The 24,082-nt window shown below is 38.2% G+C and overlaps 1 protein-coding gene and 1 long non-coding RNA gene across 5 annotated transcripts in view; one reads left to right on the forward strand and one right to left on the reverse strand.

Annotated features, from left to right (window-relative positions):
- Window positions 1–3,577: 3,577 nt before the first annotated feature.
- DCAF10 (DDB1 and CUL4 associated factor 10) overlaps window positions 3,578–24,082 on the reverse strand; it is a 59,623-nt gene continuing 39,118 nt past the window's right edge. For 2 of the 4 annotated variants that reach the window (XM_060154801.1, XM_060154799.1), the window contains 4 exons: window positions 17,646–17,848; window positions 15,858–15,971; window positions 13,386–13,531; window positions 7,056–12,441 (listed from right to left, as the gene is read on the reverse strand). In XM_060154801.1, coding sequence (XP_060010784.1) covers window positions 12,073–12,441; window positions 13,386–13,531; window positions 15,858–15,971; window positions 17,646–17,848 — 832 coding nt within the window. In that variant the 3' untranslated portion in view covers window positions 7,056–12,072. Of the gene's footprint in view, window positions 3,984–7,055; window positions 12,442–13,385; window positions 13,532–15,857; window positions 15,972–17,645; window positions 17,849–24,082 lie in introns of those variants that run through there. The other 2 variants (XM_060154802.1, XM_060154800.1) reach the window with 2 other exon arrangements.
- On the forward strand, window positions 4,591–17,837 carry LOC132523513 (uncharacterized). The gene is made up of 3 exons (XR_009541542.1): window positions 4,591–5,131; window positions 15,872–15,964; window positions 17,677–17,837. It is a non-coding gene; the product is annotated as an uncharacterized LOC132523513 (long non-coding RNA).

Genomic DNA, 24,082 nt, shown 5'->3' on the forward strand with positions numbered 1-24,082 from the left:
TCCCAGCCTTACCCATGTGGAGTCCCACTGCACTGAACCCTGCTCTCCCCTGGTTCATGCAGTAACTCTTACTGAGGCCTTCAGATCTCAGCTCAAACGTCACTCCCTCGGGGAAGCCAGCCCTCACTTTAAGGACCAAGGCAGGTTCCCCTCTTACATATTCTTGTGCTGCCACATTCCTGTGCTGTTTTCATAGCATTTACCTGTTTTAATTATATTGTCATTATTTGATGCCTTTGGCCCTTTTGAATGTCAGCTCCATAAGGGAGGGACTCTGCTCTAGTTTCCACAGTTCAAGTTCCTGGCACAGTGCCTGACACCTTGTAGATGTCTGACAAATGTTTCTTTAAGAATCAAAAGAGTGAAGGGGGCTTCCCTGGTGGCGCAGCGGTTGGGAGTCCGCCTGCCGATGCAGGGGACATGGGTTCGTGCCCAGTCCGGGAAGATCTCACATGCCGCGGAGCGGCTGGGCCCGTGAGCCATGGCCGCTGAGCCTGCGCGTCCGGAGCCTGTGCTCCGCAACGGGAGAGGCCACAGTGGTGAGTGGCCCGCGTACCGCAAAAAAAAAAAAAAAAAATCCTGTCTGACTTTAGTTCCTTGATGGGTCATGGAAGTTGTTTCAGAAACAAATATTCTATTTTTTTTTTTTTGCGGTACCGCGGCCTCTCCCGTTGCGGAGCACAGGCTCCGGACGCGCAGGCTCAGCGGCCATGGCTCACGGGCCCAGCCGCTCCGCGGCATGTGGGATCTTCTTGGACCGGGGCACGAACCCATGTCCCCTGCATCGGCAGGCGGACTCCCAACCACTGCGCCACCAGGGAAGCCCCTGAAACAAATTTTAACACTGCTTGTGCTGCCATAATGAAATACCATAGACTAAATATTTAGGCTTAAACAACAAGACATTTCTCGGTTCCAGACACTGGGAAGTCCAAGATCAAGGTGCTGGCAGATTTGGTTACTTGTGAGAGACCTCTTCTTGGCTGTGTCTTCACATGGCAGAGAGAGAACCTCTTGACCTCATCTAAACCTAATCACCTCCAGATACCATCACACTGCGGGTCAGGGCTGCAACCTGCAAGCTTGGGGTCGTGGGGGACACAAGCATTCAGCCCATAACATACATGAGCTAAATGATGAGGCTCTTCTTTGCTCTCCTTCTTCATGTGTAACACTTCGCTATCTTTTTTTTTAATTTTTATTTTATATGGGAGTAGAGTTGATTTACAATGTTGTGTTAGTTTCAGGTGTACAGCAAAGTGATTCAGTTATACATTCACCTATCCTTTACTCAGAAACATCCAGCCAATCTGAGACAAGTCTCTGTACTAGTCAGGACTCCAATATACAGGCTCCATTTTTCTTATTCTTGCACTGTTTGTGAATTGTGGATCTCAGCTGAGTGAAGCTGACCAAGAAGGACAAGAAGAAAGTATTCCTTAAAATAATTAGTGTCATTGCTACTTTGTTACTGTATAAGTGCCATGAAGGCAGTGGCTTGTTTTGTTTAGAGCAGACCACCTCAGTAGTTGCTTTACCTTTCACCATCATCATTCAGTTCAGGAACCAGTCATTAGTCAGCAGTGGCTTGCTCCTTACAGAGTACACCAAAAAGGGGGAATGCATTTAGTTACATTGAGATGCTATATACCTTTTTGTTTCAGATGATAATAGGGAAAAGAAACTAATTTCTTTCAAGGGTCATCATACCTATAGTAATACGAGGCACATGGTATATAGCTTTCTCCTTTCCCGTTGGTAAAAAGGAAGCCTCCAAACTTTCCTTGCCCCTCTCATACTTTGCTGAAAAAGAGTGATTAAACAAATTTCGAGGTTTTCTTGGGCTCCCCACTTCTCACTCCCCACTGAAAAAGAGCCATAGAGTTTTCAAGACAGGTAATAGGGAAAAGTGGGTATGTAAGGGATCCAGGTACTTTTCATTTGTAATTTGTTTGTAAAATATGAAGGTAACAAGTGAAAAGCAGTTAGGAGGTGAGGGCCTAAACTTGGAGATATAATGGGTGCGATAAGCCTTGAGAAAGCTAAGGCAAAGTCCAAGGAGATTTAAAGCTTTGCTGTTGCTGTTTGGAGCCCTTCAAAACTGCTGCCACTTGTGGTCCAGGAACAGAAAAGCATGGTGTTTTTATGTTTGGAAGCAATGCTAAATACATTTGAATGTATATCAACTCAAACTAGAGAAGAAAACATCCCTAATTTCAATTTGTACCTTTTATAGTTTATTTTGTTTAGCAGATTTGCCTTACATCTGCTCAGTACTGTAAATCTGCCCTCTTAAGGACAGATCATTTCAAGTTACAAGATTCTAGACTTGTGGACTATACAGAGCTGGCTGCCTGTGGCAAGTTCCTAGGTAAAACCTTAAATTTCCCTTGATTCCCTACTGGCTCCCAGGCTGGATTAGGTCTCCTGTGGCACGGTGATGACTGTCTCAACCTCAGCCCTCTGGCCAAGATGTTTGTGCTGTATCCCTCAAGACAGTGTGAATGCCTTGAGGGCAGGGGCTGTCTTTCTGATCTTTGTATCCACGGACTAGAGTTTCTCATAATACCTATTCAATGAATGAATCATACTCTGATCCCAGGTGTTATCTTTATCACTATTATTCTCCCTGTTTCAGAGACACTGAATTTTTTAGGAATTTGTCTTTTAAAAATCATCACGGAGAATACATAATGTCTGATTCCATTTATGTAAAGTTCTAAAAGAGGCAAATCTGTTGGGGAAAAAAAACAGTGGTTAACTCTGGGAAGGGGCGTGAAGGAACTTTCTGCATCTGGGGTAACGGTAGTGATCTGTATCTTGATAGGGGTTTGGGTTACACAGGTGTATACATTGGCCTAAACTTATTTAGCAAACATACTGTTAATATTTGTGCACTTCACTGTATGGAAATTTTACACCAGAAAAATATTGAACTTTAGTTAATGATATGTATTGCTGAGGAGTTTTAAAAGGATGGGTACAGATATCTGCAATTCATCAAAATACATCAAAAATTAAGATGGATTGATGGATGGGTAGAATATTGGATAACTGATAAAACAAGCTTAGTAAAGTGTTGACAGTAGAATCTTGTAAAATTCTTTCATCTTTGCTGTATGTTTGAACATCTCATAATAAAATGTTAAGAAAAATCATTAGGGTGTTTATCACAATATTTGATGTCACAATATATTGAGAGACTCAGTTCAGTTCTTTTAGTATGCTAATTATTCTAGACTGCCATGAAGTCATAGGATACTACAGAAATACCTGCTAGAGGGGAATACAGGCCTATGGCATATTACTAACTTATCCTTCCCACTAGTCCTAATGACGTGGTGGCCACCTCCTCTCTCTCCTCAAGCCCAGGATACACACCAGATTGTGACAGGGCTGGTGAGTAACATGGTGGCTGATGAACTGAAGTTTTTCTTAAGTGGGCCCCAAAAGTGAGTGGTCTACTCACCCCCGAAGTGACCAGGGTAGGGATCATGATTTTCCCGCCAATACTCTGCAACTTTCAACAAAGGCCAGGAAGTCCTTCTTTTATACATACATTTATTACGTACACACACAAAACCTCTTCAGTAATAACTGCCTAAGAATAAATACAATGTATTCAGAACAGATCTGATACTTTGTATTTAACTTTTATAAAGTAATCCTTTTACAATGAAATTTGGATCCTTCATTTTACCCAGACAAGAACTAATCTTTTATAGTGATGGGCTTTTGCAAGTTAATGTAAGCACAGCAGCCTCGTGTACCCATAATTTAAATAGCTTTCAAAGGAGACAGCTGTTTCCCCCAAAAAAGGGTTTAAAAGCTGTTGTGAGTTGTCTGTGCTCTGCTTAGAGCTTCTGTTGTTCCTGTTTTGAATTTGTCTGTAGCAGTTGGAAGCTGTTTGGAGCTCACAGTGTGTTCTGTAGCGGCTCCTCTCGTGGAGTTAGAAGATAAGGCACACGGCACCAGGTCTGTTCCTGAGAAGATAAGATGATCTTAGTGTAATTAACTGCTCAGTAATTTAAATACCATTTAAAAATAGGGAAGCCTTAGCTCTCGCTGAAGGAGGATGGTGTAACTGATGGGATGCATGGTTGTCCATCTCTCAAGCTCCAAAGTTAATATGTTCTCCAAACAGGCTTTCTTTATCTTCACAGAGATCCATGGAACTGTCATCCATGAAGAATCTAAACCCTAACTGCATTTTCTAAATCCCTAGTTCTCAAACTGTGGTCCCCAGACCTACAGCATCAACTGGGAACTGGTTAGAAATGCAGAATGGGGCCTCCAACCCCAGACCTGTGAAATAAGCAGCTCTGGATGTCAACCTAGCAATCTGTTTTAACAAGCCCTCCTGGTGATGCTAATGCCTGCACCACTTTTCATGTGTTCTCTGCCAGAAGGGAAGGGCCTAGAAGGAAATCTCAGTGGACATGTATCTGTGTTGTTTTAACCATTAAGTTTGTGGTAATTTGTTACATCAGTAATAGGAAACTGATGTAAATATAAATCATTAAAATCACTTCCTTTTAAATAAAAAAATCTATTTTTAAATAGTCCAAAATATGTCAGTCATATTTCAGGAATAACTGAAATAGTGATCATTAGTGCTATGGTTAGTTAAGTTAGCTAAAGAACGATTAATTTCTCAAAAAACTGAAAGGGATTCACTCTATTTTTCTTTTCAGTGACTTCCCAAAAAAGCATCCCAAGTAGGATTGTCATTTTTCTAGTAAATTTAAAATAGTATGGCAAAATGAACCATCAATCATAGTTAAATAACACAAGAAAATGTCATTCTAGGGAACAGTGTGAAAAGTAGCATGTTCTAAATTTATCTATATGAGATCCAATCACTGTATACAGCTTAACAAAAATTTATCAACTATGCTTCCTACTGGTATGAATAATTTTCACTGAATAATTTATAAAACTCTACACACGATTCATATCAAATAAACTTGTAAATGGCCAGAACATTAGTGAACAGATGTGAATGGTTCAGATCTTAGTAAATGTGTTTTCAGTGCAAAATGCCATTTCTATGTTTTAGAACGGTAGGCTTCAAAAAATGAAGTGTGCATATGCCAGTGGAAGGACAAGGTGAACCCTGGAAGTGCAAGAGGTAATGTAGAACTTTGATTTTTTAAGCATCTTATCCTTTTAAAATTTCCTTTTTCCCTATACATGTTTTATAATGTACATAATAGATCAGTATAACAATATATGTAATTTATAAATGATCAAAATTTGGATTGTATTCTCTAATTTTTTCTGTTAAGAGTTAACATGATCAAAAAAGTTTAGAATATCACTAACAAGAACCACCAAGCCACTGCCTCTGTTACAGCCTTATGCTTGATTCTGGTCTAAAAGTGAACAAAATGTAAACAAAAATTTTCAAACTAATGCTAAATGCAAGTTTTTTGTTGTTGTTGTTTTTTCCAGAGGTGGGGTCTCTGACCAGATTAGGGTGTGAACAGGACTTGCACTCCCTTAGTCTAGCTCCAGGTGGTCTCCTAATCTTTTTTAAACTTATTTAATTTTGGCTGCTTTGGTTCTTCTTTGTTGCTGTGTGCGGCTTTCTCTAGTTGTGGCGAGCGAGGGCTACTCTTCGTTGCGGTGCGCAGGCTTCTCGTTGCAGTGGCTTCTCTTGTTGCGGATCATGGGCTCTAGGCGTGCGGGCTTCAGTAGTTGTGGCGCGTGGGCTCAGTAGTTGTGGCTTGAGGGCTCTAGAGCGCAGGCTCAGTAGTTGTGGCGCACAGGCTTAGTTGCTCCGCGGCATGTGGGATCGTCCCAGACCGGGGCTTGAACCCATGTCCCCTGCATTGGCAGATTCCTAACCACTGCAATGCAAGTTTGCCATCAACCTTTTAAATAGGTTAACCACACACAAAAAGTGTGGCAAATGTTTCAAAGTAGCATTTATTTTTTAAAAGCACGTTATGAGGTAGACTTAAACTAAAATATTCAGTGCATATATTAATAAAAGGTTTATTAAAACCTTAAAATTTTATGTAGATATGTATGTAGATAAATTCACCTACAATTCTACCATGCATTTGAAAAACAACTCAATTGAAAAGGTAAAAACGTCACATTTTTAGAAAGCTTTTCTAATTCTGAAATAAAGAACATTTGATCTGTTCAACAACTTTGTGGGAGGGAGGTAGTTGTTTCAGTTTTAGATTTTAGAAGTTATTTTACTAAATCATTCACTTTATAGCTAGTTTTGAATGAATGTGAATATCTTTACTAGAAGGTAGGTAAAAGGTACTATAATGCAATTAAGAATTTCAAGATGGCTTCAGCAGAGCATTAAACCAAGCATGGGGCTTTTCTCAATGGAGACCCTTAAATGACTACATAGGTCACATACGCATGAAGCCAGCCCTGCATCTAAGTCTGTATCAACTGCAGTTATAGGAATACTAAAACCTTAGTTATCTTTGTCCCTTGAGCTCTAGACTAGGCATCTAGTAGGGAGTCACATGTTTGTTGAATGAAAAACTGAGTCTTGGCAGTTTTCCAAATCAATGAGAAATGCTCAGTTTTTCTGACCTATGGTCAGAACAAATTCTTACTCCAATGAATAGTCTGTTCATTATAATAAATGATGGATTCCTGTAGTACTGAATAGTTGCACATCACAATTCTGGCTTCATGGAAATTTGAGGCCACATATGGTGAAGATTCATTTGATTCATTCAACAAAAATTTATTGATCCTGCTGGGCACTGGGAATAGAAGAATAAATAAGAGTCCCTGCCCTCAAGGAGCTTATTGTCTGGCATGAGAATCTAGTGAGAAACAGCACCTCAGAATCTAGTGAGTAAACTTTCTGGTGTCTGGCATATTATCTGGAATACTCCAAATGTCCTGAAAATGTGCATCTAAAATTTATCAGAAAGCACAGTTTGGAAATGGAAGATGCAATGAAATTTAAAAGAAAATTCAAATATTCAACTTCTAATGTAAAAACCCTGAAATCTAAATGAGGAAGAAACTCGGGAAAGCTAAAAATTCTATTTTAAGTACTTTGGACCAGATTTAAATTTTTAAAATTATTTTATTATCTCTAGCATTTTCATTTATAGTGACATTTATATACACATGTATAGAGGAGGTGTGTGCATGTGAGATGTATTCCCTGGAGCATTTAATAAAACCCATTTTTCTATCACTAATTCATTTACAACTAAAAAAGCGGCATACAGGTAAATTTGAGACTTCCCTTTTGATAATAGTTTCCATTATCGTTTGAATGGAAGAAATTCTTATGAATTGTGTTCAGGGTATAAATTTCAGTACACTCTCATTTTGCACTGAGACTTAACTGTGTCTTTGTACAATGTGTGATAATTTAACCATGTATTTTATTTTTTAACCATATATTTTAATAATTACTGACAGTTCAATGGCATCAAAAATACTCAAGTCTATCTGGATTTTCACGGGTTTTTTTTTTTTTCCCTCTGCACTCTTCTTTTTCCTTAAAAGCATGAAAGACCCCTGTGCAACTACAGAGCCTTTGTTTTTGCTTCCCTGTACTTTGGTACATTGCTTCTCCTTAATCTAGCAGCATCCTTAGCTTGTAGTATTTTACTTAGTGGCAACTGAAAAAAATCACTAGCTTGGGCTTTAACTGGGAACTATTATCCAGAAGGTTACTGTGAACCTGTCAGGAAGGTGGTGAGCAACCAAAAGAGCTGTCTCACAGACTGTGCACCCAGAGCTCATCCAGCCCATTAGAAACTAAGCAGGCTTGGTTATCTCATGTCCCAGCTCATAACAGATGAACACAGCACATTAGAAGGAAGTGGGGAGCCTGTTAGAGGCAGGTATATTGATAGTGTGGCAGGAGACCACTATATAAGCAAAACAAACTGCTTAGCAGATACAAAATTTTTTAAATTAAAGAAAAAACAAAAACCACACCAGGAATCTGAGGCAAATGATTATATATACCTCGAGGCTGAGGGAATCACTTTATAATAATTAATATCAATTTGTTATAGCCCTTTACAATTTATGGATTATTTTACATACATCAGAGCTCATTAGATACTTGTAATAACACATGAATATAACTTTTACTTTCATCATGAAAAAGTGAATTGTACTGAGCATGCTGTTTAAGAAGAAGGCGGGTAGGTATACTGACATATCTGAAAGACTTGCATCAAAAATAATTACAAGTTTTGAATTTTGGCACTTAAGACAAATGCATTAATTATCCCAACATTAATATATATGCTTTCCTTCATGACCAACACTGTGTTACTGAATTTTCATAGCTCTCAGTGACTGCTGGTCATTAAATGGGGATGACTGTCATCAGTAAGTTATCAGACCATTTCTCCTGTTAAACACAAGCTTAACAGATTCTTATGGATGCCAACACCATATATTCTAATATGGGAAACACTAGGCTCCTAAAAGAGTCTCAGAGTGTTTTTCCTATATTGCACTTTCTAGAAAACAGCCTTAACAATGATATGATGTGATCTTGGTTCTAGACATAGGAGTGAGGAATATGTGATTTACCTTCTTCATGCTTGTTTTCCTAAAATTTTTGGTATAACCTCTTCCCGGGGATGTAACAAGGAGAAACAAAATATACATGCTCTTTGAGCTTCTGAGAAAAAAGACCACAGACATTTTCAAAAGATAAAAATAGAGGTCTCCTCTGCATCAGCCACTTCATTTTCACAATTGAAAATAAGGAACTACGGTATATTTGATGTTTTTAAACTCATTCAACATAGCTTCGCCATAAATATACTGTTCTGCAGAAAGCTTTTTAAAACATGTATAATTTATACTATACTTGCCAACAATTATATTATCAATTATAATACATTTACCAATTATCATGATTAAAAACGACTAAATAAAATTTTAGAGTTAAAAACACCAGATTAGATTTTATACACTAGGTGAAATGGGATCTTGAAATTTTAAGTGTGATCTCCTCCAATAGTATGGCATTCCTGATGCCCTTTAATTCCTTGATTAATATCCCCTGATGACTTCCTGATCATGACAATACCTCAGAGAGGACAAAGGTTTTGTTGAGTTTGCTATTAATTTTTAATTCTCATCTGTGAGGCTCTGTTTTTGTATAAGGCTATTAATCCTCCATTTTTCTTTACTTTATAGCTACTTACCCTACATGAGGGTTTTTAGTTAGGAACGGACTGTATGTGTGCCCTGCAGTTTATGGCGTTAATTCTAATGGAAATTGTCTATCTTGTAAATGTTCTTTTGTATGGTGCAGAAGATGAGCCAGCTCTGAAATAAACAACTTCCAGAGGGTGTTAAATAAGTAAATTAACAGGCCAGTTTACCATCCTTTACAAACTAAAGGGCAAAATGGTAGAGTAGTAAGCACAGGCTTGGAACTAAAACATTGAGTTTGAATCTCAGTGCTGCCACCCCATGCCAGCTCTGTGACTTATGTCAAATCAACCTTTCTGACCTTCCATTTCCCCCAAAGTACATTGGTGCTCATGCCACCTACCTTGCAGTTTTTGTGAGAGTTACTAGTAGAGTATCTACATTATTTGACACATGATAGATATTCTTGAATCACGGACTGAAATTTATTAGAGTTGGGCAACATTTGGGCCCAGCATCTGACATGGACCACTCTCCCAAGGAGATGCAATATATGGAAACTTCTTTTGATTATCAATACAACCTTTGTACTTAGTAGGTTTTTTTTTTTTTTTTCCCCTGCGGTACGCGGGCCTCTCACTGCTGTGGCCTCTCCCGTTGCGGAGCACAGGCTCTGGACGCGCAGGCCCAGAGGCCATGGCTCACCGGCCTAGCCGCTCCGCGGCATGTGGGATCTTCCCAGACCGGGGCACGAACCCGTGTCCCCTGCATCGGCAGGCGGACTCTCAACCACTGCACCACCAGGGAAGCCCAGTAGCTTATTTTTAATGTCAACATTAGGTGTTTTTGTCTCTTTATTTTCTCTTAAATATGTGTTTTTAAGAAAGTTTATGGCAAACCTGTGTTTTCACTGTGGGTACTTTTTTTGATGACTAAAACATTTCCAATTTTTTTTTAACATCCATGATAAGAAAGATCTAATTTTTAAAATTTGTCCTACAGCCAACATTATCCAAGTGAGATGTAACCTCTGTACGTGCGTGAATGGCTGTCTGGCAGGTTCTACAAAAAGTGTCATTTTTATTCATGTATTTGGGTTGCTTAAACATTTCTATAAGATTTAAAACACTTTTCTTCTTATGGCTGGAATTCTCAGCATTGATACTCCCATGCCTTCCTTTTTGAATCTACTGGCCAGTTTAAAGGTATTCACAATAATACAACTTAAAGACAAAAAAAGTGTTCATAAGTCATTGTTTTAACAGCCAGCATAATACAGTAGAAATGGCCCTGAGCAAGGAATTAAGAGACTTGAATTCAAGTCCTGGCTCTGCCACTAATTTTGCAGGATGACTTTAGGCAAGTCACTTAACTTCTCTCATTCATCTAATAACGAGATTGAGTCCATTTTAAGTTACTTTCTACCTCTAAAATTGCTTTTATTTGCTTATTTTTTTAATAATCAAAACACCTTCTGGGAGTTGTGTTAAGCACCTGATGGGTACAGAAATATTTACTGATGTTTAAGGTAGTAATATTTGAAGCTGTGATCCAGGAACCACCTGAATACAGATTACTTGGGGTTCGTGTTAAAAATACAGATTCCTGTCCTCTCCCTGGCTGAATCAGAACCTCCTAAGGTGAGGGCCAGGTTTCTCTATTTTTCACAAGCTCCCCAGTGATTATAATGCACCCTAATGTTTGAGAACCACTGGCCTAAGAGAATGTGTTCTAAGAGGGAAAAAACTAGCATGTGGCTCAAATTACTCCAGCCTCTGGCAAATCTCTTCTCAGGACAGTCCCATTCCAAGTGGAGGAGACTAGAAAAAAGCTGCTTACTTCAGCAGAGTAGTCAGCCTTATGCCTGGCCCCTGCGTGATGCTTTGTACTTGCTGTGTTCCATAACAAAACACAACAAAAGGTCTTAGTCATGACACCCAAGTCACGGACCACCACAGTTATGACAACAGCTTGAAGACAATCACAGTTCTCCCTTCATAAATGGTAAGAGAGTTAAGCTCAAGGAAAATGAGAAAAACACAACGTTTTTACTCTCGATTTTCCCTCCACCTGTCATCCTCTGTGATTTAAATAATCTGGCAGAGGAAACAGAAAATCTAAGCCACATTGTTCTCATCACTCTGTGGCCAGATAGAAAGTATAATCTAATAAATAAATCCTCTTCTATACAATAGAAATGACCAAAGCCCATTACTTCTCTTTTCCTTTCTAATGCTGTTGACAGGAACAAAATACCAAGTAAGGACACATGCTACAGATTTAAAAGTTCATACAAATAAACTACAAAGAGAGGTGGTAATTTTTTTTCTAGAATTTCACAACAAAATCCCTCTCACAGTGAAAAATATGTATAATTTTAACAGGAAACTTAAAAGACATTTTGCTGCAAAACTATAACATTTGTAAGAATAATGCCATTATCTGTGCTCATTATAGAGAAACAACAGCAACTTTAAAAGGCCAAGTATACTGATAAGATGAAATTTCTTTTCAACCAGTATGCCAACATCAAACTTCTAGGTTTTATTCAACACTAGCATCACGAGTTTCTCCTAATCCAACCAAAACTCCTGCCAAATGTCCACAAAATTCATACCAAAATCGAAAAACAGAAAAGAGAATTAAAAGAAAGAAACTTGACAAGAGCTACCATGCAAAACAACCAGCAGAACTGGAGTTCAGTGGCACAGATCAGCAGGAGCCTAGGAATGCTGCAAAAGATGGTGCTGCCTGGAGTCTAACTTGGCGATGCCCCTGTGATGCTGGACGACCAAGTACTCAGGTCACAGGTGTGTTCATGGACCCGTAAGAACTAGGATCTTGACCCAAACTTTTAAGATCTTCTAAAAAGAAAATACTTCACCTAAATTGAAGTAATATATAATTCAAACACCAGAAGAGTTCCTTATTTGATGTAAGTTGTGCCTAAAACTTTGGCTGATACAAAGAAACCCGTCCACTAAGGCACCCGGAGGCGATCTGACAATGTGTTGGAGAGAACTTTGTCGTCAGTACCACATCATTATGAGAGTACAGAGAACGGATCACCCGCAGGGGACTGGCTTCTTTGGGCAAACAGTCAATAAGTTCACTGCACTGTTTGTCAAATCCCAACAAGCGAATCCCATAGCCATGTGGGGAAGAAATCATTCGCCCATCAGGGCTGAAGCAAAGTTCTTTGATATAACCCCTGCCTACGTTGGCTTCTTCAATGTAATGAGTCAGTCGTAGAGAACAGCGAGGTGAGACTGGTCGCACGGGGGCTCCTTCTTGGAATTCATAGACACAAGTCCACTAGAGGGAGAGAAGAGAGACAAATCATAGAGCCTCATAAATGGAGTATAACCTTTAAAAATTGTGAATAACTATACTGTCACCTGTAACTTATATAATATTGTACAGCAACTATACTTCAACTAATTAAAAAACAAAAAGTTACAGAGTCCCAAACAGTGCTACAGATAATCTTTTTAAAAAAAAAAAAAAAAAAAGCTCCACAGAATGCCAAAGCTACAGAATTGTTCCAAGAAATCATTCAGATGAATGCTACCCCTCTCCCAACTAACAAAACTTGCAGGTCCCATACTGTCTTATCTACATTCATATCAAGGTTATTCTGTACTATGACACTTTAAAGCCTTTTATTCCCTGAGGCCACTGTGACTTCTGAAGTAATAATTCCCTTTTCAAGAATTCCTGTTACTCAAGAGAGTAACAAGAATCTTGATATTTTAGGGCTAAGACATCTAAGCCCTAGAGTACCTCTCCTCCTACACACTTCAAAGACTCTTCTCTCCTGTTAGCTGTGGCTTCTAGAGCTAGTGACTAGCTAGCTAGCTCTGGAAAGACTCCTGCTTTCCAGAGTAAGGAGAATCATAAGCTCATATAGGATCTTTTCCCCTAGTTATCAGTTCAGTCCCTTCCTTTCCCAAAGCTTTCCCTGGTTTTTAAAAAGAGAAAATCATAATACTCCATTGGCTTATAGCAAAACCTCCCATTTAGCCAGCTTAGCTCAGTCCTATGTTTACTATATAAGGGGTTTTTCACATTGAGATGAAGGAGGCAAGAATTAAGCTGGGCTCAATCTGAGCTGATGACTCCTTTAAAGTACTTCCTGCTTGCCACACACAGGCCAGAGAGGAGGAAGGATTTTGAAGGGATAAAGACACCGTGAGCACACATGGCAACGGCAGTTTGTTCAGTCAGCCCCACTGAAGGTGGAGTGCTGCTGCCCATACCTCCTGATCATCAGTGTTGCTTGAGCACCGAAGAAGAGTGGCCCATCCTTTTGGGTGCAGCTGTAACGATGTGATGCAATTTCCACGGTCTCTCTCACCAGGAACTTCAGGGGTTAAGACTTCAAGACTGTTTCGTGGTGAAATTCCTGAGATATAAGAAAATTAGGATGTGGAATTTGTATTATCAAAGGACTAAGGTAGCTCATCAAAGCTTTGATTTCTGGCAGCCACCCTCATGCCTTTATTCTTTCATCTGCCCCTTATGCTACCACATATAAAAAACCATGGTGCCCTTCAACGTATGGGGTATGTGTCTTTGGGGTGGGTATGGGGGAAGGGGTATGACAGAACTAAAGAATCTAAGTTCCTGCAGCAGGAATCAACAATAACCTAACGCTAAGGCGTTAAAGCTGACTAGGAATCCTTTTGATTTGGATCTACATCTCAAGTTATGTGACATGAAAGGAATCTGGAAAAGTAAAAGACAACAATTCTCATCTCAGAGGACCTGATGCTCTCTAGTCCAGAGAAGGAAATACCTGGAAGACGTGAGGACTGCCTTTATATAGATGAAAGATGTGTGCAAGGAGCAGGACTTATGGCCCCCAAGGACAGTGCTATAAACAACAAATCAATGTATAATTTTGGAGGTAAGAGAGGACAACTCACACAAGACATGTCAAAACAAGGGGTGGGAGATACTGCCAACTGTACATATTCCTGGTACTCTGCTATGGCCCATCATTTCTTTCTACCTGGCCCCCAATGAAATTGACTGCTGTAGTGAGCCATTGTTACAAATGGGAGTATGTCATATCCCTCAAGTATGTGGAGAACCACTTTCATACACATTGTAAGGAAGCAGCTTAGAAATTTATTATCAAGAGAAATATTTCAACACTTCTCTGCCTATAGGAGTTGCTTTAAAGATAATGAGCTGCCTCTGTCAGACCCTTCGTGAATTATTTCGCACTTAGATGTGCTATCTTCTTTTAAAAGCTTCCCTTAAGATTACTGCAGCATTGACAGAAACCTGTGACGATCTAAATTACATTCTCACAACCAAATTATACCTAAAGAATTATTTCACATGTGATTGAACCTTAACAACAATTTTAGAAAAAAAACAAACCCTATTTCAAGAATTTTGAAAATCTATAACAAAAGCAGAAAAGAAACCCATTCTGAATAAGTAAGCAGTGGTTTTTGAGCTCTGCTCCTTGGAGGTTGCTCAAGAGCTGGCAAAAGGGGGAAACCATACAGGGCCAGGGTGGAGATGGGGTAGGGAAGACTGGAGGGTCAAGGGCCTCCTTAATTTTACTTGAACCAAAGTTACTTCACTTTTATTTGTGCTACATCCCTAAGAATCCACAGGAGAAATGTTACATATGTGGGCATAAATCTCTAAGAGGAGGAATATTTAACCTTAAAATGAGACATCATAGTCTTCAACATCCAGAGGACAGGATGGTGGATAGTCTATAGGTTTAGGTTAGGAAGGTCTCTCAAACCATTCTTGGAAGTAGTCAGGCAAAGTAATCAAGAATGCATTTATTGAGCACTTACCAGATGAGGCCACCCAGGGAAAACACTAATTATAAGTCTAAGTATAGTCCTGCCTCTAAATATCTAGGTAGGAGATATGCTTATTTCCAAAAGGTGACCCAAAATTACAAAAATATATATATCTGGCCATCAGTCCATCAAGAGGAGAACAAAAAGTGCTGTAAGAGCTTAGATGTGAATTAGTACGGAGAGGGATGATGAGTGAAATTTGCATAGGTAGAAAGCATTTCAATTAAGGGGTGGATAGAACAGACTGAGCAGCTAGTTCTCCCAGATTGGCTGGGGAAAAACTGGCAAAAGTAGAGTGGGGCCAGATTATAGCTCTTTATCCCACAACCCCTCTGAGGCTGCCAGACATTGCTGAGATAAGGAAATGGCAAAGCAAAAAGCCTGCTGGGCTGGAACCAGGCAACTTTCACAAGCACCTGATAAACTCATCCCTTTATATTTGCATAGCACTATCACATGCATAGTCTCATTTAATTTCTGTAACAACCTTGATTGGAGTCTATATTTCCCAACTATTCCTTCTCCAAACTAGACCAAACTAAATCCAGAAAATAAAACTAAAGTTCAAATTCCAACAAAAATGTAAGCCTAAGATACTCAACCCTAGAGACTGGTTAGCTTTTTGGGGTTTTGTTTGTTTGTTTTTTTGGCCACACTGTGTGGCATGTGGGATCTTAGTTCCCCAACCAGGGATTGAACCCATGCCCCCTGCAGTGGCAGTGCTGAGTCCTAACCACTAGACTGCCAGGGAATTCCCTGGTTAGCTTTTTGAAAATTACTGAGGAGCAAGGAATAGCCTCATCTCTATTGGCTTTTATTTTTAAGGATTAAAATCAAACCAAAAAAAGCTATTTTAGAATCTGTATTCAAGATTATGAAATCCAACTTTTGACCTACCTTCTCTTTGTGAGGCTCGTGACATGTGTTTCTCAGAAGATGAATTAGAATCACTATGATGAGAAGGTGAACCAGAAACTCTAGGACCGGATGAACTCGACAAAGTGGTAAGATCTTGAAAATACAAAACGTTCCGACAGTAAAGCTAGCAAAACTCTGGTAGTGTCTCTTAACTTTTTAATCATCTACTTGAACCATATTGTTAAAGTTCATCTGAAACACGGCAAGTACATATCCACCTAAAAGTGGCCTATAAAAAAGACTGAGGTGGGCAAGACAGCTCTTTGGAATGTCCAATCTAAGGCCTAGTCCCTTTCTAAAACCCTTTTTACATCAATGACTTCCTTAAGTGAAATAAAAATGAAAAACCAAATAAACATAGGAACATCTTAGGTTTCCCATCATTTCTGTAGTGAAATGGAACAAGAAAATTCAGCAAGAATGAAAACTGAGCTGTTCAGCCTGTTGTTTTATGTTAGAATGGCATCCAAACAGGTCCATTACCGAGAACATGAACAGATCCTTCTTAAAGCATACCAACAACTTCTATCATCATTACTGAAATTATGTGAATACCATCTTTGAAATGCAATACAAACTTAACATTGAAATCTGGGAAAATAAAATGAATATCAGGTAGGTGAGTCTGACGTATCACTCCAAATAGCAGTCTCTATTTCACACTTTTCTTGTGGCCGCACATTTCTGTGGGGACTTCTTATTAATCTAATTTCTTTGGATGGTATTAAGTATCAGAATTACCTTTAGAAGACACAAAACCTTCCTGGTTTTTAAGCAAAACATGCCAATTTAGACCTTCTAAATCACTACTTCTCACTAAGCTCACTAAGCTAAAGTTGATTATTAATGTTTAACCTAAAAATTTGAAATGAAAAGGACCGTACTTGCATATTAATGAAATCCCTTGCTTGCAAATAAGTTGGTAAAACTTAAATTTCTACTTTTAGCAGTGAAATTAGGCAACTGCAATACAATGAGCCCTGCACATTCCCAAAGGAGTCTTCAGAAGTGGCCCTGTGCATAGAGAAAGATTCCAACCATTTGAAGTTGATTTTAAACAACAATTTATGAACGTTATATTTTCCAAATGCTTAAGTATTTTTCTTCTGAGTTCTTGTTCATAAACACAATATTATAACTAATGAGTATGTTCCTATATCAGCCCTCTTCTTCCTAAAGGTAGATATAATATAGTCTCTATCATGTAATGTAGTACAGAGTTTTCCTGAGCCCCCATTTTGCTTAAGTCCAATGGAATTGGCAACAGGAAAAGGAACAGGGCTTTAGCAAGAGGATGTTTATAGGTCATGAGATAAGATGGCACCAACTACCTGTGTCTGGACATCTGAAAGTCTAGGATGCAATACAGACTTAAAATTAAAACTCTATATTGACTATAACTTAACAGCTCTGCTGGGTTCCAGAAAAACTTAAAAAAGATTGACAGTAATTTGGGCCATCACTAATTTTTGAGATAGTGGTGATCTACAAATACTGATGAAGACTTTCTGGCTAGCAGAGGGCTAAAAAAATTTTTTTTAGAGTTAGAAGTTATTCTTCCTATATCATTTGTGAGACAGAGGCACAAATTAAAACTATGTCAGAGATACATGTAGATCATTATACTTCCTTACTGAGCTTTCCAAAGAATATCTTTTAACTTTCTTCCCTTCTTTCTGCTGTCATTCTCAGAATAGAAACATATACCATCCCCATGTCTGAGATTACTTAGAAAAAACTTTCTTTAATCAAAAAAGGAAAGCTTACCTGAACTTGATGTTGTTCTTCTTGCTCTCAGAATGGGATAGCTGCCTACTTCTAAAGACTTGGTTAAGTCAAGATCATGCAAAATCAAGAGATATCCAGAGGACGTTGAGATCAACATTTTGGAACAATCTGGTGTTAATCTCATTCTCATGAGAAAACGTGTGTGAAAGAATTTCTTATGTGGACACCCATCTTCTGTACACCTACAAAAGAAATCAAACCAACAAAACCTAGAGTTATCATAAATATAAGCATTCAGTGATAGTCATATTTTTGCCCTTCAAACTAGAATTTACACTTGATGTACACTCAGACTTATACATACGAAAAATTTTTGCTCACCATTCCTTCTTCCATCTCTAACTTTTTTTTAAAGATTATTAGTTCTTTCTGAAGTATATTAAATAAAATTTTGTTGAGATAAACTCTCACTTTTTATAGTTCTGAAAATCTTTATTTCACTCTTTGATTAAAGGTTTAGCTGAGCCTATAACTTTAGGTTGATAGTTATTTCTTTCTGAATACTGAGGATAATATTCCAGTGAGTTCTGCCTTCTATTGTTGCTATTTTTAAGTCTACTATCAGTCGAATTGTTACTTTGGATAATTTTTTTTCCTTTGGTTGATCTTCTCGTTGTTTTGGAGTATTGCAGTTTCACTATGACGTGTAAATTTGGATTTCTTTTCATATATCTTCATTGGGATTCATTTGACTTTCTAAATCTTAAGATTCATATTGTTTATATATTCTGGAAAATTTTCCATCATTATTCCAATATTGCCTCTCACCTATTTTCTCTATTTTTTTGGAGCTCTAGATAGATATCTGAAACATTCCCATTTGACTCTCCTTGTCTAATAACTGCTCTTTCATGTTTTCTATCTCCTCATTTGCATATGTTGCCATCTTGGTTTTTCAATATCTTTCTTAACCTGTTTTTTAAGCTGTGTCTGCTACTTGTTTTTATAGACTTCAATAGTTCTATTTCCTTACTTCTTTAAGTTCTATTTGGCTCTATTTCAAATCTGTATGACCTTTTGAATAGATTTTTATTCCTTGCCTATGTTTTTTAGTCCCCATTTTATTAACTATTTTTAAAACTGTGAACTTTGTCATCCCTACAGAAAAGTACATAAATAAGACATATGTAGAGTTTAAAGAAAAATGAACAGCTGTGATTCATCACCCATGTTAAGAGGTAGAACAATACCAGTACTTTAAAAGTCCCCTCTGTTCCTGTTTTCTGTAGCATCCTTCTGTCAGCATACAGTGCTTCAAGCATGCAATAACTTTTCTTATCTCTCTGAGGATATTTACAGGTTTTTAAAATTTGAAGTTTTCTTCTCCCTATGTAGTCTCTACTTTTTCCAAGATATCTCCCCATTTGTGTGAGTCTTTTCATAGAAACTTTTGTCAAATGTCTGATTATGTTTGGCTGTCTGCTCATAATTAAGAGTGGGGAACTAAAAAGCTGACTGGGAACTCTGAGTGCAAGGGTAGGCTTGAGCTTCACTAAATAGGGTGAAGCCATTTTTTGAGGAACTCCTAATGTCAGTACCTTTAGTTCATTAACGGAAAGAACTTGTGAGGATCTCTAAATTCAATATTCAGTGTGCATATGGTCACTTAATCCCCCTGATTTTGGTAAGGTACCCAAGCCTTCAACTGTGTCTGGCATCCTTTAATACAGATATTCTCTATTTTACCTCTTTAGAGAATAAAATTCAAAATTCCTGCTGAAATGCGAGGAGGTAAATAGCCCAGCAGTATGGATTAAGGGAGGAGATACAAGTTCTTAAATATCTTTCATTTGAATCCTTATTTTAGCTACCCTTTCTGTTACAGAGTACCGAGAGTTGCCAATTACTGTGATTTTTGAGGATTTTGTATAAATATTCTTAAGTTATTAACTTTTTCCCACTACCAGTTTAGGATTCAGCTTTCTTGTACTTACTAGTAAGTAAGTTTAAGTGAGTTGCTGAGTCGGTTGCCACTCATCTTCCTGCCTTCCAGATTTTAAAACTTTATTGTCATTCCTTCCTTTCCTATTTCCCCATCTTATGAGTTTATACCCTTCATTTTAAAATGTGCTTATATTTAATTTTAGAGGAATCTTTTCATCCATAGATTCTATTTAGGTCTTACAATAACTTAAATGAAATTTTAGTTTTCTCCATAATAGTTATACAGATCTTCTGTTGCAATTTATTCCTGTGTACCAACTAAATTTTTTTAAAGAACACTTATTTATTTATCTATCTATTTATTTATTTAATTTATTTATTTTATTTGGCTGTGCCACACGGCATTCATGATCTTAGTTCCCCCACCAGGGATCGAACCTGTGCCCCCTGCAGTGGAGTCATGGAGTCTTAACCACTGGACCACCAGGGGAGTCCCCAACTAAATTTTTTAATTACTAAAAACTATGTACTTAAAAAAAATTTTAATTGTTTGTAGTGATGTATAGGAACACTACTGATTTTTACATTTTGATCTTATATCTAACAACCTTAGTTAACGCTAATTAATTCTGATAATCTGTCAGTAGAATTTCTAGGGTTTTCTATATAGACCCTAGGGGTCTAAAAACTGTGGCCTATGGGCAAAATCTGGATCACTGCCTGTTTTTATATAAAAAGTTTGTTGGAACATAGCCATACCCATTTATGCATTGTCTGTGGCTGCTCAGAGACAATATAACACACAAAGCCTAAAATATTTATTACACAATCCTTTATAGAAAGTTTGCCAGCCCCTGATACAGATAATCGTATCATCTGAGAATGATATTGTTTCATTTTTTCCTTTCCAATCCTAATATATTCCAATCCTTATTTATTTTACTGCACCAACTAGGACCCTGCCTCCCTCCAACCCAAAACAATAGTGAACAGCAGTAGTAATAGCAAGCATGTTCTCCTTCCTGATTTTATAGAGAAAACGTCTAAAGTTTCACCATTTAAAAATGTGCTATAGGGCTTCCCTGGTGGCGCAGTGGTTGAGAGTCCGCCTGCCGACGCAGGGGACGTTGGGTTCGTGCCCCGGTCCGGGAGGATCCCACATAACACGGAGCGGCTGCGCCCGTGGGCCATGGCCGCTGAGCCTGCGCGTCCGGAGCCTGTGCTCCGCAACGGGAGAGGCCACAACAGTGAGAGGCCCGCATACCACAAAAAAAAAAAAAAAAAAAAGCTTAAAAAAAAAAATGTGCTATAGGTTTTTAGTGCCTACTTTTGATCAGTTTCCTTCTATCTAGTCATCAATACAATCCAATTTTAGAACATTTTCATCACTCTAAAAAAATCACTCTTGCCCATTAGCAGTCATTCCCTTTCCTACTCCCAGCCACAGATAACCACTAATCTACTTCCTGCTTATTGCTGACATTTCATATAAATAGAATCATACAATAAGTTGTCTTTTGGTTTGGCTTTTTCACTTAACTTTTTTGAGGTTCAGCCGTGTTGTAGCACGTAATAGTACTTTGTTCCTTCTCAGTACCACATAGTATTCTATTGTATCGATATACCACATCTTGTTCATCCTTTTACCAGTTGATAAGTATTTAGATTGGTTCTATTTTTTTGCTATTATGAATAACACTTTTATAAGCATTCTTTGTGTGGACATATATATTCATTTCTCTTGGGTAGATATCTAGAAGTGGAATTGCTGAGTCATATGGCAACTCTGTGTTTAACATTTTAAGAAGCTGTCAAACTGTTTTCTAAAATGGCTGTACCATTTTATATTCCTACCAGCAATATAGGAAAGTTCGTTTCTCCATATTCTTGCCAATATTTGTTGCTGTCTTTTTTGTTAAAGCCATCTTATTAGATGTGAAGTGGTATCTCATTTTGGTTTTAATTTGCATTTCCCTTAAGACTAATGATGTCAAACATCTTTTCAGGTGCTTATTAATCATTTGTGTATCACCCTTGGTGAAATGTCTATGTCAGTATCTCGCCCATTTTTAAATTGGGTTATCTAAATACATATAAGTGAGTTAGAAGAATTCTTTATCTATTCTGGACACAAATCCTTTAGCAGATGTGATTTACAAATATCATATCCCATCCTGTAGTTTTTCTTTTCACTTTCATTTGTTGAACAGACTATCCTTTCCTGAACTACTGAAGTACTTTAGTACCTTTATTGAAAATCAGCTGATCATAAATATAAGGGTTGATTTCTGGACTCAATTCTGTTCCGTTAATTTATATTAGACGTCTATCCTATGTCAGTACCACACTCTCTTGATTACTATGGCTTTGTAGAAATTTCTGAAATCAGGAAGTGTGAGTCTTCCAATTTGCCCGAAAAAAAAGGCAGCTGGAATTCTGATAGGGATTGCCTTGAATCCATAGATTAATTTGGAGAGAATTGCCATCTTAATGATATTGAGTCTTCCAATCCATAAGCATGGAATGCTCTCTCCATTCATTTATATCTTCTTACATTTCTTACAGCAACGTTTTAGTTTTCAGCGTACAAATCTTGTACTTCTTTTGTTAAATTCATTCCTAGGTATTTTATTGTTTTTTAATGCTATTAGTGGAATTTTTTCTTCATTTTTGGACTGTTCATTGCTTATGAATAGAAATACAATTGATTTTTATATATTAATCTAGTATATCTTATGACCTTGCTGAACTTATTAGTTCTAGTAGTTTTGTGAATTCAAGGTTTTTTTTTTTTTTTTTTTTTTGCGGTACGCGGGCCTCTCACTGTTGTGGCCTCTCCCGTTGCGGAGCACAGGCTCCGGATGCGTAGGCTCAGCAGCCACGGCTCACGGGCCTAGCCGCTCCGCGGCATGTGAGATCTTCCCGGACCGGGACACGAACCCGTGTCCCCTGCATCGGCAGGCGGACTCTCAACCACTGCGCCACCAGGGAAGCCCCAAGATTTTTGATATATAAAATCATATCTTCTACATATGAAGATAGTTTTACTTCTTTCCAATCTACATGCCTGTTATTTTTCTTGTCTGTACTTCCAGTGCAGTTGTACTTCCAATACAGTGTTGTATAAAAGTGGTGAGAGCAGACATCCTTGCCTTGTTCCCAGTCTTAGGGGGAATGTATTTAGTCTTTCAACATTAAGTATGATTTTAGCTGTAGGTTTTCCATAGCTGTTCTTTATCAGGTTGAGGAAGTTCCCTGTTATTCCTAGTTTTATCACAAATGGGTGTTGGATTTTGTCAGGTGCTTTTTCTGACTTTATTGAGATGATCATATATATGGGCTTTGACCTTTATTAATGTGATGTATTACACTGATTTTTAGATGTTAAACCAACCCTATCTATATTCCTGGAATAAACTCCACTTGGTTGTGACATATAATCCTTTATATATGTTGCTAGGTTTGATTTGCTAATATTTTGTTGAGGACTTTTATCAAATTTTTGGGAGAGGGATATTGGTCTGTAGTTTTCTATTCTTAATGATGTTTGTCTGGTTTGGTATCAGAGTAATACTAGCCTCATAAAATGAGTTGGGAAGTGCTCTCCCCTCCTCTATTTACTGTAAGAGTTTGTGAAGGATTAATATTATTTATTCTGTAAATGTTTGGTAAAATTCACCAGTGAAGCGTTTTGGACCTGAGCTTTTCATTGTGGGAAGATTTTAAAATTCAATTTTTTTTTTTTTTTTTTTTTTTTTTTGCGGTACGCGGGCCTCTCACTGTTGTGGCTTCTCCCATTGCGGAGCACAGGCTCCGGACGCGCAGGCTCACCGGCCATGGCTCACGGGCCCAGCCGCTCCGCGGCATGTGGGATCCTCCCGGACCGGGGCACGAACCCGTGTCCCCTGCATCGGCAGGCGGACTCTCAACCACTGCGCCACCAGGGAAGCCCTAAAATTCAATTTTAAACCAATTCAATTTTCTTTACTTGCTATGTAGGTCAGTAGGTCTATAGACTTTCTGTTTGCTTTTGAGTCAGTTTAAGTAATTTGTGATTCTGTAGGTATTTGTTTATGTAAGTTGTCTGATTTGTTGCCATAGAGTTTTTCATTGTATTCCTTTGTAATCCTTTTATTTTTTTTATAAGGTTGGTAATGATGTCCCTTCTTTTGTTTTTAATTATGAACAAATGTTGAATTTTATTCTTCAGTTGAAACAATCATATGGATTTTTCTATTTAACCTGGTGTGATAAATTATACTAACAGAATTTCTATTGATAAATCTTTTCATTTCTAGAATAAACCCAACTTGGTCATGATATATTTTTTTAAATTAATTAATTTATTTATTTATTTTTGGCTGTGTTGGGTCTTCGTTTCTGTGTGAGGGCTTTCTCCAGTTACATCGAGCGGGGGCCACTCTTCATCGTGGTGCGCGGGCCTCTCACTATCGCGGCCTCTCGTTGTGGAGCACAGGCTCCAGACGCGCAGGCTCAGTAGTTGTGGCTCACAGGCCCATTTGCTCCGCGGC

The sequence above is a fragment of the Lagenorhynchus albirostris genome, chromosome 7, assembly GCF_949774975.1.
Source record: "Lagenorhynchus albirostris chromosome 7, mLagAlb1.1, whole genome shotgun sequence".
Classification (NCBI taxonomy): Eukaryota; Metazoa; Chordata; class Mammalia; order Artiodactyla; family Delphinidae; genus Lagenorhynchus; species Lagenorhynchus albirostris.